The sequence below is a fragment of the Mobula hypostoma genome, chromosome 16, assembly GCF_963921235.1.
Source record: "Mobula hypostoma chromosome 16, sMobHyp1.1, whole genome shotgun sequence".
NCBI lineage: Eukaryota > Metazoa > Chordata > Chondrichthyes > Myliobatiformes > Myliobatidae > Mobula > Mobula hypostoma.
Window position 1 is genome coordinate 23819060 of NC_086112.1, and position 20789 is coordinate 23839848.

The 20789-nt window shown below is 41.6% G+C and overlaps 1 protein-coding gene across 1 annotated transcript in view; it reads right to left on the reverse strand.

Annotated features, from left to right (window-relative positions):
- Positions 1-219: 219 nt before the first annotated feature.
- The window catches only part of reep5 (receptor accessory protein 5), a 39050-nt gene continuing 18480 nt past the window's right edge, over positions 220-20789 (reverse strand). The window contains exons 3-5 of the mRNA XM_063068644.1: positions 11098-11236; positions 2648-2816; positions 220-583 (exon numbers count right to left, since the gene is read on the reverse strand). Of these exons, the coding sequence (XP_062924714.1) occupies positions 534-583; positions 2648-2816; positions 11098-11236 (358 nt within the window). The 3' untranslated portion in view covers positions 220-533. The remainder of the gene's footprint in view (positions 584-2647; positions 2817-11097; positions 11237-20789) is intronic.

A 20789-nucleotide genomic window follows, 5' to 3' on the forward strand; every position in this document is an offset into this window, starting at 1 on the left:
TTAATAAGGGTTACAGATTGTAGGTATATAGAATACTAAAATTTCATTAGAAGTTTATAGTATCCTGATGCGTGAAAAATACCTTCTATGTCTTGCCTCTATTGTGTGATATTCTAGTTTAATTCACAGTACTAGCTACTGATAACATGGCAAAATGCTGTAGAAACCATACTCGCAATTTTAGCATATTTGGCAATTTGAATAGATTGTTCGAAGGAAAAAACAATCACTTGATAAGTTTATTGTACATTCACCATACAATGAAAGGACAAGACAAACCAGGGAAACTACACTCAGAATTAAACCTCTATCATTGACATAGTTCAAAAACTTCTCGCAAGCAATTAAATATTGAATGTAGTATTACATTAAATTTGAGTACTACATTTTCCACTTGCTTTTGGTAAAATTGAGTACATAGATAAGAAACACATTTAAAGTGTGCATTTTTTAAAAAACTTTCCAAAGGCAATATCTTAATACTCTGGATCCCAGGGAGCAAAGAATACAGGCAAGCTTTCTAAAGGTATTGCTTAAGTGCTCTTTTTCTCTTCAAAGATTAGGTTTGCTGTCGCTTTCTTGGCTGGAAAAGACACAAATACAAAAATATTAACAATTTTGAAATACTTATTTTACTTAATCCTAATGTTGCAAAAGTCGTCACACAGGAACCACCCCACATTACCAAATTAATTTTTTCAAACACACTTTTGAAATCATTCTGCACTCACATGTTGTCAGATAACACTTTTCTAGTACTTAGCCCACTTGCATGTCTTTGGCCCATAGCCTTCTATCTGTTGGCAATTCAAGTGTTCGTATGGATATGTTGTGGGAGCATCTGCCTCAACCACCTAATCAGCCGGTATTGCTCTGACTTATTTTCCAGCATGACCTACCAAATTAACAAGCAGAAAGCTGATCATTGCAGCCAGGCTTGATCTGATATCTCGGCTCAGTACCTAAAGCAGAACCTTCAGAAGTAATTTGCAATGCAATCTTAAACACAGGAGGTTCTGCAGATGTTGGAAGTCTTGAGCAACATGCAAAATGCTTCGTGTCTGCGAACTTTGCAGCGATTTGCCGCGCTAATATGATGACTGATACCCAGGCTTTGGGCCGATTCTGGGGATTTGGATCTAAGGACTCAATTTGGGTCGGAAGGCTGTTGTTGCTTGCTTTTATTGTTTGCATAATTTGTGCCTTTTTTCCCCTCCTCTTTTTTGCACATTGGGAATTGTTCTTTATTTTTTTTAATAAATTGGGCTCTCTGCTGCTGCCTGTAAGCAGACAAATCTCAAACTGTATTTCAAATCTTTGCAGGGACTTTCGGTCCGATGCTCTTCTCCTCACATACCCGATGGAGGTGCAGCTTGATGAACATGAGAAAGCCTGTGGATGCTAGAAATCTGACCGATACACACAAAATGCTGGAGGAACTCAGCAGGTCAGGCAGCATCTATGGGAAAGAATAAACAGTCGACGTTTTGGGCCCAGACCCTTCATCAGGACCGCAGAGGGCTGTGTGCTCAGCACGCTGATGTATGACTGGGTCGCAGGATTCAGCTCAAACTGTGTCACCAGTTTTGCAGATGACACAACCGTGGTTGGCCTCATCAATAATGATGAGGAGTCTCCACTCCTGCCGAAGGGTCTTAGCCCAAAATGTCGACTGTTCACTCTTTTCCATAGACACTGCCTGACCTGCTGAATTCCTCCAGCATTGCGTGTGTGGGGATGCAGCTCGTCAGGACGGTCTCAATGGTGCTCCTATAAATTTCTGTTAAAATGGAGGAGGGAAAGGAACCCCGTTTGCCTCAGTCTCCTCAGGAAGTGGAGACTCACCTGTGCCTTCTTATTCAGGGAGGTGATATTGAGGGACCAGGTGAGGTCATCCATGGTGAACTCCCAGGAACTTGGTGCACTTAACTCTCTCTACGGAGATGCCATGTATTTGCAGAGGGGGCTGGTTCATCTGCACCTTCCCAAGGTCCACAATAATTTCCTTGGTCTTTTCCTCGTTTGGATTTGGGTGGGTGGTTTTCTCACTAGTCCACCAGCCTCTCCACTTCCTCTCTGTACTGTGACTCACCATCGTTACTGATGAGGCCAACCACTGTTGTGTCATGTGCAAACTTAGCAACACAGTTTGAGCTGAATCCTGCGACAGTTGCGTGTCAGCAGTGTGAACGGCAGCGGACTGAGCACACAGCCCTGGGGAGTGTTGGTGTTCAACATAATGGGACTAAAGACGTTGCTACCCGTGCGGACTGACTGTGGCATTTCTGTTAAATCCAGGATCCAGTTATAGAGGGAGGTGTTGAGACCCAGTGAGGACAGTTTCCCCACCACTCAGCATGGCAGGCAGCGTCTATGGAGGGGTGTAAACAGCTCAATGCAATCAGACAATGTTTGTAACTCCAGGATAAAGACTCTAGAGTGATGAACGATGTTTGCCTATGGAGACTTTTCATCTATCCCACTCAAAGGACCGAGCATACTGAAGGGTTCTCCTAATAATTATCCTCCTTTTGAATGTTTGCTTTGAGAGAGCATGTTGCAGGCTCAGCAAGCACTCGTTTAAGAGGCAGTTCAACCCATCTACTCACAGAAGCACCATAGTGAAATATGCCTTTATTTATCTTACCATTTTCTCTAATGCTATCTGCAGCTTCCGAAGCCCTGTCACCTAAATCCTTCACGACCTTATCCAGTCGAGCCTCGTGCTTCAGAAAGAAAGTGCGGATAAAGCGTTTGTAGATTAACTGGGAGCCGTTGTTTGAGATGGGGGCCATACACCAAACCAGGAATGCGCACTAAATGTCAGAGAAAAATACATTTAATAACTGGAGATACTTCAACAGCATACAGTGCTATTGCATTAAATTACTTGTTATATCAACTGTCACAAAATAATTTGCATGATACCTTGATTTATGAGTTATCAGTTGTATTAGTCGTTAACAGACTTCTACAAATACAGGTGTCCCCTGCTTTTCGAACGTTCGCTTTACGAAACTTCACTGTTACGAAAGACCTACATTAGTACCCTGTTTTCGCTTTCAGAAGGTGTTTTCACTGTTATGAAAAAAAAATTCAGCGCGTGATAAAAGGCAGCGCGCCCCAAGCAGCCGCTCTCCCCCAGATTCGGAACGGCATTGCTTTAACACGAGCCCGTGAGCAGCCGTTTGCAAGATGAGTTCTATGGTATCGGAAAAGCCTGAAAGAGCTCGTAAGGGCGTTACACTTACAGTAAAACAAGACATGATTCCTGGGATGGCAGGACTTTCATATGAAGAAAGACTGGATGAATTGGGCTTGTACTCGTTGGAATTTAGAAGATTGAGGGGGGATCTGATTGAAACGTATAAGATCCTAAAGGGATTGGACAGGCTAGACGCAGGAAGATTGTTCCCGATGTTGGGGAAGTCCAGAACGAGGGGTCACAGTTTGAGGATAGAGGGGAAGCCTTTTAGGACCGAGATTAGGAAAAACTTCTTCACACAGAGAGTGGTGAATCTGTGGAATTCTCTGCCACAGGAAACTGTTGAGGCCAGTTCATTGGCTATATTTAAGAGGGAGTTAGATATGGCCCTTGTGGCTACGGGGGTCAGGGGGTATGGAGGGAAGGCTGGGGCGGGGTTCTGAGTTGGATGATCAGCCATGATCATAATAAATGGCGGTGCAGGCTCGAAGGGCCGAATGGCCTACTCCTGCACCTATTTTCTATGTTTCTATAATTAAGCTTTTCGATCGTGGTGATGGAAGTAAGGACAACGTGAGTTTGGCTTGTAGAAGCTGACGAACATGATGTTCAAGAGGTTTTGGCATCCTATCACCAAGAACTGACAGATGATGAGCTGATGCAATTGGAAGAAAAAAGGATAACAATCGAAACCGAATGAGTAATGATGTACAATTTTAATTTTGAAAGGGTACGTCGGTTTAGGAGATGTTTGCAGGATAGTTTGAGTCCTTATTAAAGAACTGTGTGATAGAAAAATGCGCGAGGCTCAGCAGTCAAACAAGCCTTCCACATCAGCCACAGCAGACGACGAACCTCGACCTTCGACATCAAGGCGGGCAGAGATAGAAGAGGATGAGCTGCCTGCTCTACTGGAAGCAGATGACGAGATGACACCCCAGTGTCCCACCACCCCAACCCCCAGGCCACGGACAGATACCGATTCGCAGAGAATGCAAAGGTAGCCGGGAGGCACACAGCACATCTTTAAGAAAAAAGCCGAAATAAACATGCTAATTAATTAGGTGCCGCCGACACGTAATTGTCAGCCCAGATTACAGACGACGCAATCGGAAATCGGCACTGATCTGGGCCGACAATTACGGGCGGCACCTAATTAATTAGCATGTTTGTTTTGGCTTTTTTCTTAAAGATGTGCTGTATACCTCCCGGCTACCGCTGGACCCCTGCGTGCTTCGCGGATCGGTATTGGTTGGTGGCCCGGAGGGTGGGGGCCAGTGCACCACCCAGCCTGCGATGACTCAGTCTAACACACCATTATCAGTCTGCTCGGTGCTGTCCCGATTCCGGTAAGTGATACTACACTGTACATACATTATTTCTACTTTATATAGGCTGTGTATTTTTAGGTGTTATTTGGTATGATTTGGCAGCTTCACAGCTTAAAGGTTACTGGAGAGAGTGTTTCTGCCGACAGCGCTTGCGTGAGATTTTCTATGGAGAACAGTTCAGTAATGACTGTGGAAAAGTATTTCTACTTCATATAGGCCGTGTATTTATCATCTCATTTCTGCTTTTACTATATGTTACTGTTATTTTAGGTTTTGTGTGTTATTTGGCATGATTTGGTAGGTTATTTTTGGGTCTGCGAACGCTCACAAAATTTTCCCATATAAATAAATGGTAATTGTTCTTTGCTTTACGACATTTCGGCTTATGAACCCTTTCATAGGAACGCTCTATTTCGGATGGCGGGGGAAACCTGTATATCCTCTTGCCATGTGATTTTAAATGTCAGAAAAATATTCAGTCTATCTTTGACCTAAATGGCGCTATAAATCATGAAGGTAAGATATCCATCCTTTCATTGATGCTGGAAGGCTGATAAGACACAGGAGCACCTGAGCAAAGGGGGGAAATATTAGCGACAAGGTGTGGGGAGAAGTGAAACAGGGCTGAAATACTTGAGCACTGAGAACTTGCATTCAGTCAGCAGAGATAGAGACTTCACCTTATTAATTCTTGGAGATATAAGATCAGGAAAGGTAATTGTCTCTCCAGTGGAACACAAACTGCTACTCACTGTGGGACAACTTACCATTAAGAGACTGGTTTTCATTACTGCAAATTATTCAATCCCTTTTGTATATTAAGTCCGTAGGGGCATAGATCTGTTTAGACCAAAGCACCACTCTAAAGCAAATCCTTAATGATTGATTGGAAAGTTTTCTGCTGAGATTAGCACTATGGGAAGTTATCATTTTGACAGGTGGTCACAGAGCCCAGATGCCCTATGAAGCATCTTCAGGATCTATTGGCTGCTGAATGAATTCCTGGTGAATTCACTCAGGAAATCACCAATTTACAGCACAACACCAATTTACTGAAGTATAGAGTGGAGGTCCTGTTACAAAGCCCGAGTGGAGTTCTAGAATACCTTAGTACATGGAGATACTATATTCATGCATTTATCCCACCTCCTTCTCCCCACCATATAAATGCAAACGGTACTAGAGATCTATTCTTACTTTCATAATATTTATTCTATTGTAATGTTGCAACGTTTGTCCTTTTTTTTTACATTAACAGTTCTTCCAGTTCTCACTAGAATTTGGAATGACTCAAAAGCTGATGATCATAAATTTTGACTACCTCAAGTTAAAATCTGACATCTATCCCAGTTCTACACTGCGTAACCAATTCTGGTCTTTAAACAGCAAATGCTGCTTTGTTCCACTTTTGAAAATGGCCTTCTATGTTCTTTCTTTTATAAACCCATAAAGGATCTAGATAATCCTTTTCAGAATTCCTCCCTTTTTGCTTGTTCTTAAGCTAAGCCAGATCAATATTAGTCGTTAGGTTCCTTTGTTGTATCTGGTCTCCTTGAGGAGCACAACTCTAAATGCAACTAAAAGGAAATGGAGCCAGCAACCCCTTCCCCTCTACACATAAAATAACTGAAACATTGCGCAGTGTCCTTTATCTTCTCCATAAGGTCAAATCAGCAATGAATCGAAGGCCCCCAGCAATGCTACACCCCACTCCCACCAGACTAGACACACTGTGCAAGGTACGACTCTAGCCACTGTAGTGCTTCCTTTTACAGCGTAATGACTTTAGTGCCTCAAAACCACACTCGGTTCACTGGCTTGAACTGACTTTATTACCTACATCCTTCATATACCTGACGTGTAAAAATCTTTACGTTACGCCTCCAAATATGTATTGTGCAATTTATAGTAATTTATAATAAATAGTATGTACAATAGGACAGTCAATATAACATAGAAACACAGTTGTATCAGCATGAATTAATCAGTCTGATGGCCTGGTGAAAGAAACTGTCCCGGAGCCTATTGGTCCTGGCTTCTATGCTGCGGTACCATTTCCCGGATGGTAGCAGCTGGAACGGTTTGTGATTTTGGGGTGACTCGGGTCCCCAATGATCCTTCGGGCCCTTTTTACACACCTGTCTTTGTAAATATCCTAAGTAGTGGGAAGTTCACATCTGCAGATGCGCTGGCTGTCCACACCACTCTCCGCCGAATCCTGCGATTGAGGGAAGTACAGTTCCCATACCAGGCAGTGATGCAGCCAGTCAGGATGCTCTCAATTGTGCCCTGTAGTAAGTTCTTATGATTTGGGATTTAGGATTTAGGATTTATGAAGCTTCTTCAACTGTCTGAGGTGAAAGAGGTGCTGTTGTGCCTTTTTCACCACATAGCCGGTACGTACAGACCACGTGAGATCTTCGGTGATGTGTATGCTGAGGAACTTAAAAGCTGTTCACCCTCTCAACCCCAGATTCACTGATGTCAATAGGGGTGAGCTTGTCTCCATTCCTCCTGTAGTCCACAACCAGCTCCTTTGCTTTTGCGACATTGAGGGAGAGGATGTTTCCTTGACCCCACTGTGTCAGGGTGATGACTTCTCTGTAGGCAGTCTCGTTATTATTTGAAATTAGACCACTCAATGTGGTATCGTCAGCAAATTTATTTAACAGATTGGAGCTGTGGGTCCGACACAGTCATGGGTATACAGAGAGTGAAGTAGGGGGCACAAGGCAGGGTGAGGGCGGAGGTCTTTGAGCTTCTTGTCAAGACTGGAGGGAATCATGGTGTTGAATGCTGAACTGTAGTCCAAGAACAGCATTTTCACATAAGCAGTCTTCTCCAGATGTGTAAGGACGGTGTGTAGAGCTGTGGCTATTGCATCATCCGTTGATCGGTTGTATAGGTAGGTGAAATGTAGGGTGTCCAGTGTGGGTGGTAGCAAGCTGTAGGTGTAGTTCTTAACCAGTCTTACAAAGCACTTGCTTATGTAACATGCTGTAAGTTTTCACTGCTAATGAAATGACTTTGTAATGTTTCACTGCTGATGTAATGGTTTCTCTGTAGCAGCAATGTTTGGGTTATAACTAGAGATAACAGGGCTTTGGATTGTGGGGGCTATACAATGAGAGAAATGTTGTTCTTTCTTGTGAGTCTGGAAGAGAGATTTTCACAGCCTTTTTTCCGCGGGATAAGGGGGAGAAAGATGCACATGGAGAGAGCTGGGAGATGACTGGACAGAGTGGACCAGGAGCGAGGATCTGAAGGTCGGCGAAGGTCGATGGCTGATGAATGGCCGTATTAGTGAGCTCCAACGTGCACTTCGACTTTTCCCTTAAAATGGGCCCTTTTTATTTTCTTTACTAACCGTATATTCAGATTAAGATTTATAAAGTTCAATCATTTAATCACATATGGTGTACTGTTGGATATTTTGCCGTGAGGATTTGTAACCTGGTGACACATCATGCAGCATCCACACAAATGAGATTTCTCAGTTTGGCAGGGCCAGAAGTTTTCCCCTCGATGAACACGTGCTGGCTGAGTCTGAGGGTTACAATTATTATTGAGGTGAATGCAAGAGGGCCAGTCGTTCAGACCAGCCAATCTTGTGCAACTCTTTGGTTCACATTTGAACTGGGACCATGATGAGGTCAAGGAACAATCTAACTGAGAAATTAATTCTCACTGAAAACCTGCAGTAAAGTGGCAGCTCACATCGGATTCTTTTGGTGCAGCTGGTGAAAACACTCCTATGGGCTGCGGACTGTGCAATACTGTGTGCAGTTCTGAACTGATTGATAAGGATTAATATTCCTGTTACAGAGAGAGTGCGGTGAATATTGACCAGACTGCTTCACCATGTTGAACAGCAGAGCACACTAGTAGGCCAGATGTCCTGTTCCTGAGCCCATCATCTATTCCTATTGTGGGGGAATTAGAGTGCTCAAGGACTACCCAAAAAAAAAAATCCCTCTCCTGAATAGCAACAGAATTCTGGTCATCACTGATGTCTGGTCTACTTGACAATTCAATAAATATCTCACTGGAGATGTATCCCTTTAAACATAGAAAGTGTTAAACATAGCTTTACCACTGGGACCTCTCCCTTGCATGATGTAGTGTTTTTTTGTGATATATGCATAATTCAATGTGGTAAAGCACTGTCACATGAAATGAGAAATCCAACTGTTGTGTACCTTTGTACATTCCCGCCTAACATTGTGGGATCAACATTTTAATATGCACTATGAACATCGTACGCTCTGACCACACTTATCCATCTATTCAGCTCCACAGTCTGGTCCTGCAGCAAATAAAAGATTGTCGAAAATAACTGAATATACAGAACACAAACTCTGGCAAGTTACTGTTCTTCTCTGCAAAAGCATATGACTTTTTAATCTGAATAATACGAAATATTCAGTAATTAACTTTTGCAAACATCTGTGCACCTTATTTGCATTCCTTCAAATTATCCCTAATCTGAACTAAACTCAAATTACTGTCACAACAGTTGGAATCCAGCTAGAATATAACAAGGAGCTTTGAATAATACATTTCTGATACCAAACTCTTTTCATGTGTCCCAAGAACATGAACAACAGAATTTGCAGTTATTTATGATTATCAAAGGTATTCAATGCCCACAGTACGATTGATTCTTAAGTCCCAAATGAAGGTATTAAGCACCAATGATGGGATGTTGATGACGCACTGACCAACCTCACTGTGTGACCACAGAACAGTATGAGCTAAGGTCAAGGTCAATCAGTGATCTTTGAATGATGGCCTAGTTTTACCAGCTGAAACAGTATGTGTACTTGCTTGTCTTCCTCATACTTCGCAAAAAAAGAAACAAGGAAGGCAGAGCAAGATAGGAAGTTGGATGATGATGTAATCCCTCAGCTGGAAAGGAAATGGAAATGAAATTTCTTCTTTGGAAAGGAGTTCATATGCCACTGCAAAAAAAAATTACTACGCCATTTCACATCATCCATTAAACCAGAATATATTCTAATTCTGTGAGCATAATAATTAATGCTTAATGCTGGTAAATCAACTTAACTATTTGCTATTTTAGTCCTATATTGTTCACTCACACATGATGAAGACCCTAGAAAGGCTGGTCCTGGCCCTGGTCCTGGCTCACCTCCGACCGGTCAGATCAGCCCTGCGTCTCTGCAGTTCACCTACCAGTAGCACGTGAGAGTCGCTGATGCTGTCATCCACCTGCTGAACGCAGCCTACTCCCATTTGGATAAGCAGGGTAGCACATGTTGTTTGATTTTGCTGGTGCCTCCTATACCATACATCCTAATTGCTGGGGGTGGGGAGGGGAGGAAGCTCCGTTCAGTGCAGGCTGGCACCTCCGTTGTATCCTGCATAATGGACTACCTGACTGGCAGACCACAGTTTGACTGGCTTCAGAGCAGTGTGTCAGACATGGCTAAAAGCAGCACTGGGGCCGCACAGGTGACTGTATTGACTCCCGTTTACCCTGTATACCTCAGACTTTAGATACAACACTGAGTCATGTCATCTGCAGAAATTCTCTGATCTCTCAGCAATTGTTGGGGATATAAAGGGAGGACAGAAGGATGAGTACAGGGCCCTGGTGGAAGACTTTGTCAAGTGGTGCAAGCTGAATCATCTGCAGCTCAACATCAGTAAGACAAAGGAGGTAGTAATGGACTTAAGGAAGACTAAGCCTGCACTGTTCCCTGTTACCATTAATGGTGAGGACGTGGATGTGGTGAGGACCTACAAGTGTCTGGGGCTGCACCTGGATGACAGATTTGAGTGGAACACTAACACAGGATATGTACAAGAAGGGCCAGAGTTGCCTCGACTTCCTGAGGAGATTGAGGTCCTTTAGAGTATGCAGGTCTCTTCTTCACATGTTCTACCAGTCTGTTGTCACCAGTACAATCTTCTATGTGGTAGTGTGCCAGGGAAATGGCATCAACATGGGTGATGCCAACAGACTGAATAAACTGATTAGAAAGGCTGGCTCTGTTACAAGAGTCAAACTAGACATACTGGAGGCTGTGGTAGAACAAACAACTCTCTGGAAAATCCTGGCAATTCTGGACCATACCATGTTTCTCACCCCCGCATGCCACCTTGGCTGAACAAAGGAGCACTTTCAGTAATAGACTTAAGACAACTGGGCTACTCCAAAAAGCACTATGAGGTTATTCTTACCCTCGGCCATCAGGCTTTATAATGAGTCAACCTATAGCCGGGGAAGTGATCTTGTAATCTTTGATTTGTAAATCTTGCACATCTTATTTTTAACTTACCTTATTTTAGTCTTTCTTACTTCTCTTCTAATAGTTGTATATATGTACACTTATAATACTACTGTGACACTAAGTTCCTTTAGGGTCAGTAAAGCATCTAAATTTACAAGAATTCATATGAAAAGTAGAAACCATTATCTTACTTTTTTTTAACCTATACTACTTGAGTAGTGGATACCAAGAAATATCAATTGTGCTTCAATTATTCCCAATGTACGCTTTAATTTGATTGCAACACCGATCCACTTTTACCCACCTTCAATATATAATAGAAGGGAAACCAGGAAAAAAGTATGTCCGAAAAGAATTCAGCAACACTGAAGACACCGTAGACTACCCAGTACATCAGCCATATCGTGTCATCATCTTTATCAGAGCTTTCAATGGCCTTGATTCTGCAGGAATGAAAAGCAAAACAAAAATTAATTCTTGCAGGCAAGTATTTCAAGAGTATAGAAAATCTGTTTTTAATATTATTTTTAAATAGGTGGTCATACTGGAAGGCCAGATGTAGATATACTGGGATACGGGTTGAAACTCTCTAGTGCAGCACCCTTGGGACTTAGCCAGTGTCAGACCACAGACGAGGACCTGATCATTTCCCTCCGACTGGGAGAACTATTCTGACCAGAGAACGAAAGACACAGACCCCACCCTGGATTATGGAGGGCTTCTGAGAACGGCTCAGAACCCAAAATATCAGAAATTCTGTAGACTGAGATCTCAAAAGTCAAACTGGCAGGTCAATTTGCTCCATATTAGTACAGTTACTTTTAGATCTTTGTTAGATTTAACTAATTCATGTGGATTTGTACGACAGATTCCATCAGTTCTATTCCCCAACATTCCTCCGTAGCCTAACCTCTCACATGTTCAGGAACTCTGCCACCCACCAGTTTACAGCAGTTAGTTGACATCTCGGTGTATCTCTGGGATTTCAGCAGAAACAGAGAACCTTGAGGAAACCCACAGAGAATTTGGTATTGGTTTATTATTGTCACATGTACCGATAGTGAAAAGCTCGTCTTGCATTCTGTTTATGCAGATAAAATCATTGCCCGATACATTGAGCTAGAATAAAGTGAAACAATAACACTTCAGAATAATATGTACTGCAAAAGCTACCAAAAATGCACAATGCACGTAAACAAAGTGCAAGATCATAACGAGTTAGATTGTGAGGTCAAGCATCCACCTTATTGTACAAGAGATCTGTTAAAGAGACTGATAACAGCTGACCTCCAGCCCGGTGGTATGTGCTTTCAGGCTTCTGTATGTTCTGCCCAATGAGAGAGGGGAGAGAGAATGTCTGGAGTGGTCTTTGATACGCTGGCTGCTTGTACTGAGGCAGTGAGAAATGTAGACAACGGGGGGTGGGGAGGGCTGGCTCCTGAGCTGCGTTCACAACTCCCTGCAGTTTTCTGCTGTCATGTGCAGAGCCATTGCCTTACCAAGCCAGTATGCATTCAGACAGAACTAAGACCAACTCAAATTTGCAAACAGCAAACAGTGAACACATAATCGTTGGCAGACATAGAGGGATATGGGTCAAACACAGGAAATTGGGTGTAGCTGGGACAGCACTGTGGTTGGCATGAGCTCAATGAGCCAAAGGACCTGTATCTGTGCTGTATTGCCCCAATTTAGAATTTGACCTCTGTCAATACTAGGTTTAACAATAAACTCACAAGAACTGTGAATACAATTTGTGATGTTTTTGTTCTGGACAGGGAGATGAAAAGATTGAATGCAAGGCCAGTGGAGTCAGTACAGTGAAGTGGTACTAAGGTAAAATAACAATCAGCCACGAGCTCACCAACTGGCCTTATCCTGCTTCTCTTTCCATGTTCTTTGTGTTGATGAGAATAGAATAATGGCTAAAATGGAAACAAGTCCAAGAAACAAAAATATTGCAAAATGGAGGTGGTTGAAGAAGAGTAGGTTGATTAAAAACAGAATCGCAAGAGGACAGAGACAGACCGACAGCATAACTATGTAGATCACAAGCCCACAGAAAAGAGCTGTCCAATGGGATCACTTGGGTAATGCTTCAAAAGACCTAGTAGTAAAGATGAATTAGTAAATAATATTTCTCAATCAATCAACACTGGTCATAATGAATGATTTAAGGAGCCTCTGTGTGCTTCTACACTGTAATTAAACTCCAGGCCTATTTTAAGTATAATCAACTGATCTAACTCAAATAAAGAATTCTGTAGGTCACAATCTGAAAATGCTGGTGATAAATGTTCACCATGTGACACAAGTACAATATTTTTCCTCAAACTGAATGCAAAAATAAAAATTAATTTTCCCAAAAGCTGTTGAACAGATATGCTTTATATTGCTTCAGCTGGCAAACATATTACTGAGAACAGTTTTATGCCCAACTTGCAATTTCCTGTATAAGCATTGTGATTGTGGCTTAAAACTGCTTCAGAAAAGTAAAATATCTACACAGGAGAAAACCCAAGGGCAGATATGCATAGCACAACTATATTTAATGAAATGTTTAAAAAGCATGTACTTGTATATATAGAATTACTGTTGAAACATGCAAATTTGTCTTTAAATTTTGGTGCTTTTAAAGAATTATGAAAGAAATTACTGAAAGATAGATTTCAATGAGGTCAAGTTACAGATCACTGCACTTTTGGAACAGGAGATATTTTCTGAAAGTAGATACCATCCATTTGGCAGACTAAAGGAGTGGTGTTATAGTCTGCACCATATTCTGGTCATATGTGAAACACAAGAAACAGAAGCAGATGGTCATTTAGTTCCTCTCATCTGCTCTGCCATTCACTGAGATCACAGCTGATCTTTTGGCAGAGTGGCACTTTTCTGCAGAAGCCCTATCTACCCCCCATTCCTTTAATCTTTGAAAATTTGTCACCGTCTAGAATGTACATGGTGACTGGGTCTCCACAGCTACTTGGGTAAAGAATTCCAAAGATCCACTAACCTCTGTCTCATCTCTGTCTTGAATGGCCAAGCCCTTATCTTGAGACGGTGACCTCAGATTTAAGGCACCCCAGCTAGCAGAAACATATTCCCGAAAGCTTTCCCATCAAGTCCACCTTGCAAGCACTTCTGGTGAATGCTAAATTTACTGGTGATCCAAAGATAAGTGGGAAAGTAATTTCTGGAGATAATATAAGGAAGCTCTAGAAGTGGCATATAGATAGATAAAGTAATGGGCAAACATGTGGCAAAGGGAGAATAAGCATATCATTGCCAGCTAGGGTTAAATCAGAGGTTGCTGGCTGGTGTGGCTTGAAGGGCCAGAAAGGAATCCAAGCTGTATCTCTAAATAAATAATAAGTATCATTTTCTCAACAAATAATGCTGGAAATGTGAAGTTGTCCTTCCTAGCAAGAAAAACAAAGCAGCACATTATCTGAGTGGTGAGAGCGCTAGGATGCAGAGATGGAGGTAGGGCGAACTGCTGCACAAAAGGCTGGTATGCAGGTATATTAAGTAATTAGAAAAACCAATGGAATGTTAAGGGATTATCGTGAAGAGAATTAAAGGACAAAGATTATGTTTCAGCTTTATAGAGGAATAGTGAATATAGAGTATTGTTCTATGCAAGGATGGACATCAATGCATTGGAAGCATTTCAAAGGAAGTTTACTTGATTAATATCTGGAATGGTTTGTTTAACATGAAGTTGGACAGTTAGTTTTACACTCAGTGAAGTTTTGAAAAACCAGGGCTGACTTGACCAAAACATACTTGATCCTGCAACTGAGGGATCTTGACAGAATGGATACAGAAGGAATGTTTGCTCTTGTGGGAGAATCTAAACTAGGAGCCTCAGTTAAATAGCGATCATCTATTTAAGGTAGATGAGAATTCCAATGAGAAAAAATAGTGTAGTGAAAGAACAGTCCTTGAATATTTCTTTAAGGCAGAGGTATGGCTGATAGATTTTTGATTATCAAGATTTACTTATTTATTTAGCGATACAGTGCGGAGTAGGCCCATCGAGCTACGCAGTCCCAACAACCCCCGATAAACTTGATTAATCCTAACCTAATTACGGGACAATTTACAAAGACCAATTTACCCACCCAGTACGTCTTTGGACTGTGGGAGGAAACCGGAGCACCCGGAAAGAAAACACATTCCACAAGGAGGTAGTACAGAGACTCCTTACAGAACAGCACCAGAATTGAACTCCGAGGTCCAGAACGCCCCGGCTGTGATAGTGTCGCGCTAACCACTACACAACCCTGGCACCAAATTTAGAAGTGAGGGCTTGAGGTTACAGTCGGGTTACTACAGTTCCATTAATCCCATTTTACACATTATTTTAAATCATCCTGCAGTGACCTGTATGCCACATGCAATACAATGGAATAGACAATTGTCCTTTAAGGTCATCGCCTGTAGTGTGCGACTTTTTCAAGGCTTTTTTTGCAACATTATGAAGAACGAGGCGCAGTAACCAGGACATCTTCAAGGGGCGATGTCTCAGGAAGGCGGTATCCATCATTAAGGACCCGCATGACCCAGGTCATGCCTTGTTCTCATTGCTACCATCAGGAAGGAGGTACAGAAACATGAAGGCACACACTCAATGATTTAGGAAAAGATTCCTCCCATCTGCCATCTGTTTTCTGAATGGACACTGAACCCATGAACACTACTTCACTACTTTTTAAAATTCTATTTTGCACTACTTAAATGTAATATATATATACCTACTGTAATTCACAGCTTTTTTTTATTATGCATTGCATTGTACTACTGCTGTAAAGTCAAATTTCACATCATTTGGTGGAGATATTAAACCTGACTCTGATTCATTGCATAAGGAAATCAAGATCTATTTCTTAAAATACTTCCATGCATTGATGTCTGCAAGAGTGAAAGAAGCCAGGTGATGACATGGAGAAAATCTGAAGATGTTGGGAGGAGGAGGGTCAAAACAGCAAATATTCTCAGTATAGGAAGAGCAACGGAGTCTTCATCGTGACGGCCCTTTCAAAACTGGTACATATTCATTATAAAATAATGTCCTATAAACAATTCCTTGCAAATGTATGAGCTCATGTATGTACACATCAGGAAGCAGAAAAACTGGTCATGTAGTCTTCAGTGCACGCTGACGAAGTCTACACTGCAGTTGCTGCACAGATGATGGGTGAACTCTACTCATCATGGTGGACAGCACGGTAGTGTAGTAATTAGCGTCAATGCTGTTACGTCGCCAGTGACCCAGGTTCAATGCCACTACTGTCGGTAGGGCGTTTGTACTGGTTTGCTCTGGGTGCTCCAGTTTCCCCCCATGATGAAATGGCAGAGCAGAGTTGATGGGCCAAATGGCCTAATTGTGCTCCTATCTCTTATGGTCTCCCACATTCCAAAGGTTATGGGAGTTAGTAGGTTAACTGGTCACGGTGCTGCAGGCTCACTGGGCCAGAAGGGCCTGTCACCGTGCTGTATCTCGAAACAAAATAAAGTTTAGCCAGGACAGCTCAAACAACGGAATGGTGCACATTGCTACTATGAGTACCTCAAGAAATAATAGCCAAAGAGTTGGATACTTAAGTTTAATGTAACTTTATAACTTTAAGCTCACCTTTTTAGCCTTACCACCCCAATTCAATATTCCGTAGTAACAGCCGGGCCAAGTGACAGAGGCATTTCACTAATTTCACTTTAAATTATGTCCCACCTTTCTGGTGCAGCAGGAAATCATGTTTCCAAATTACTGGTGCACTTTGCTTTGAAACCCTCAATGAGTTCACACCCAGGGAAGAAAAGCAGGTCAATTTGGTTCACTTCCCAGAACATGCAAGACAAAGCCACTATTTGCAACTCTAGTGTACAATATGAAAGTGTCATACAAGATTCTTTTTTCCCCAATAAGTAAGGTTGAGAGAAGTGCTTTAAAAGAGGTTTTCAAAACTACTGACTGATGGAATTAAGAAGGAACTTTTAGTGTCTTCAGTCAAAATGCCTCTATGACTGGAGGCTGCAGCCAGTGGTGTGTCATATGGATCCATTGTTGTTTATCATCTGCATCAATGAGTTGAATGATTACGTAGCAATCTACATTAGCAGATTTGTGGATGACACCGAGAATGGGTGCATGGTGGACAGCAAGGAAGGCTATCAAAGCTTGCAAAGTGATCTGGACTAGCTGGGAAAATAGATCAAAAAATTGGAGATGGAATTTAATGTAGGTACATGTGAGATGGAATACAGATCCATAATTCCTTGAAAGTAGCAACACAGGTAGACAGGGTTGCAAAAGGAGTTTTAGAACTAACTCATGAACATTATCTATCTTTGTTCTCCTTTTGCACTAATCATTTACTTTTCTTATTTAATTATCTATTTCTTGTTGTAAGTTATAGTTTTAAAAAAATATATACTTGCATCATACTGCTGCTACAAAACAACATTTTTGCAACATATGATAGAGATATTAAACCAGATTCTGATACTGGCCTTCGTAAATGAGGGTACTGAGTACAGCAGTCGGGATGTTACACTGAAGGCTGAGTTTGGAGTATTGTGTGCAGTTCTGGACACCTTCCTACAGGAAAGTTATCAATAGGCTTGAAAGAGAGCAGAGAAAATTTATAAGGATGTTATTGGGACTTGAGGCCTGAGTTACAGAGAAAGGATGAAAAGGTTATGACTTTATTCACTGGAGTGCAAGAGAACAAGGGAAAATCAGACAGAGGTATTCAAAATCATGTATAGATAGGGTGAATGCATAAGGCTTTTTTCCTCTCAGATTGGATGAGACTATAACTAAAGGTTTAGGGTGAAAGGTGAAACATTTAAGGAGAAATCTAAGGGGGAACTTCTTCATTCAGAGGATGATGTAAGTGTGCAACAAGCCGCCAGTGGAAGTGGTGGTCATGGGTTCAGTTGTAACACTTTAGAGAAGTTTGTATAGGTACATGGATGAGAATGGTATGGAGGGCTATGGCCCAGGTGCAAGAACTTGGGACTGAGCAGAAGACGAGGCTGGCATGGACTAAATGGGCGGAAGGATCTGTTTATGCTCTATGACTATAACACAGTAATGTAATCATAGTCAGAGTCGATTGTACAGCATAGAAATGCCCCTTTGGCCTCTAGGCAGGTGTATGCTGACCTTTTTGCCCATCTACGTCAATGTCATTTGCCCACATTAGGACCATTAGCTCTTTAAATATCTGTCAAAATGCCTCTAAACAGTAATTGTATATGATTCTATTGGCAGTGCATTCCATATATAATTTACAAAGAAACCTTATTCCTGATGTCTCCTTTAGGGTTGGTAGATGCCGATACAATTACAACATAGTAAAATGCATTTGAACGTGTACTTACATGGTCTAATGAAAACAAATGGCATTAGCATAGGCATGAATCACATTATTGACGAGTTAGTTCCAAAGTGTCTGATGCAGTGCTGTATGATTTGATGATTCTAATTTTCCATTATTTACCTTAAAACTAAGTCCTTTTCCTTTTGCCATCAGCAAGCATTTTTGACTACCTACCCTATTTACGCTACTCTTAATTTTGTTTACTTCCACCAGGTCACTCCTCAATCACCTTTTCTCCAGGGAGAACAAGCCCAGCCTATCCAAAGTCTAAAATTAAAGTCCTCCAATCCAGTCAACGTTCTGGTGAACCTCCTCAATCACAGCCCAACTTTGGTTAGCAACCAGAACACACAACATTCCGAGTATGGCCTAAGCAGTGCTTTGTAAAGTTACAACATTACAACCCAACCCTCGATCCATTAGGGCATGCATGCCATTTGCATTCTTTATGACCATATTCACCTGCATTGTCACTTTCAAGGAATTATGGACTTTGAATCCTAGATACTGTATCTCTGCTCACCTACATTATTTAGTGCCCTACAATCTCCCATGTCCTTCTCCTGCTTGACTTCCCAAGATGCTTCCTTCACCTTGGACCTTGAGAAGCCATTTGCCAATACTCTGTCCAACTTTCCAGCTGATCATTTAATGAACTGTAAACTTACTTCTTGTATTGCTGGATTTGAAATACAAAATTAAAAAGCCTTAATGAGATCTAGTTTAATTAACCTGTTGAACAAATAACACAATTTCTTTTCCACCCTCTATCTCCCCTCCCCTCCACCCTCAGAACTCAAATTTACAAAGTCAATTTTCACAAGAAACACAACTGTAAAATAATGCCAAAAACATGATAGTTCACAAATTAAGACTTTAAAAAATAATTTACAATTGACCAAGACATTTCCCTGAGCTACAGAAGGAAAAGAAATAAAGCTTTTTAGATACACTTGATCAGTGGACACCCAGACTTTTTGAAGGTCAAATACTGTAGGCAATACTGCGAACACTGACAGTTCATTAACAAATATGTAGGGAGTTATGGCAATAGTCCAGCTGTCAATAGTTTGACAGTAACACATGTGATAAAACACAACATAGGTAAATTGGGGTTTCAATGTGCTTGAATCTGCAATTAAACATAATTAGTACTGTTTGATTAAATCGACATCAGTTTAAGATAAATTGTTACGTACAATTTCCTGCAAATTATTTCTCACTTTTTTTTCTCCAAGAGTCTATTTTTGGGACTTAAACTGACATTCCACTGCAGTAATAAGGCACTGATGCATTGCCAGAGGTGCCACATTTTTAGTGAGAGATTGAACCAATACTCTGTACATCTGTTCATGTGAATAGAAAAAGTCCTTCATACACTATTCCTTTAACCACCAGGGAGTTCCCTTGCTATCCAGGCCAATATTCTTACCCCAGTCAATGCCAGGAATACTACTAACTTCCACAGTAAGAGTAGTCCATTTGGCCCCTCATTGTTAGTCCATCATTCAACAAGTTCATGGTTGTCCACCTCAGCTTCACATTCCTGCATCAACACCATATTGCTTGATTCCAGTAACATCCAAAACTTAACTTCTCTGCCTTAAACATAGCAATGACCAGCATGCACAGCCAGCTGGTGTGGAAATCAGAAGATTTGCTAGCCTTTATGTAAATAGACTGCTTCATAGTCATGTCCTGGCTGGACAATACTATATTTCAGTACAGTGTTGGCATAATGGCAACACATTCCAATCAGGAGAAACATCAAGCGTGCATCTACGCTTGAACCCTACCAGAATGTTGTATGCTTCACTGAGATCCACTCTCACGCTTACAAATTCAAACTAGCATAGTATGCCTTATCCAGCAGCAAATTCACAATTTCAGGAATCAATCTGGCCATCACTCACTGCACTCTCTGTTGTATGTGTGGCCACTTTATTAGCTACTAGACAACCTGGTGACCTGTTGGGGCACCTTTTGAGAGAAAGGTAGTGCAGTCTGATGTGATGTGCTTTGGAAATTAAAGAAGAACTCAGTGTATTAAAGAAAAAAGATGCGTAGCAAGACAAATATTGCTCCTCCTCGTTTAACGAAGGACACTTTTTATGACCACATTTCTGGTTGATCTGCCACCCTTCAGGAACACTCTAACGTTTTCATGTCTTTTTCCCCGGCTTAAAGCCACATACAGCTGACCATGCTGGAATACTGGTTTCTCCAGATAAATCCAACACATTCTCCATGGTTTGGCCTTGCGCCTTATGTATAGTCATAGCAAAGCATGACTGTATCGGGAACTGGCACCGCTGAAGAGGGACATCTTCTCCTTCTGATAAACTGGGAGTAATTCTTGGGATCATAACAATGTCATTTTGGAACGCACCAATGTTTACCTTTGCTACGATGAGATTGTCGTGCAGTTCTTCCACCATCATTCGCGTTCCATTGCAAAGCCTTGGTGGATCCAAGTTCCTCACTGAAGTGATGGGAGATCCCCTCTTCAATTCCAGTTTATGTCGTGGCAATCCAGAGAGTTTGACCGAATCAAGGAATTCTGTAGGAAAATGAGTGGCGTTAGCTCCTTCACTTACGGCATTGAAGG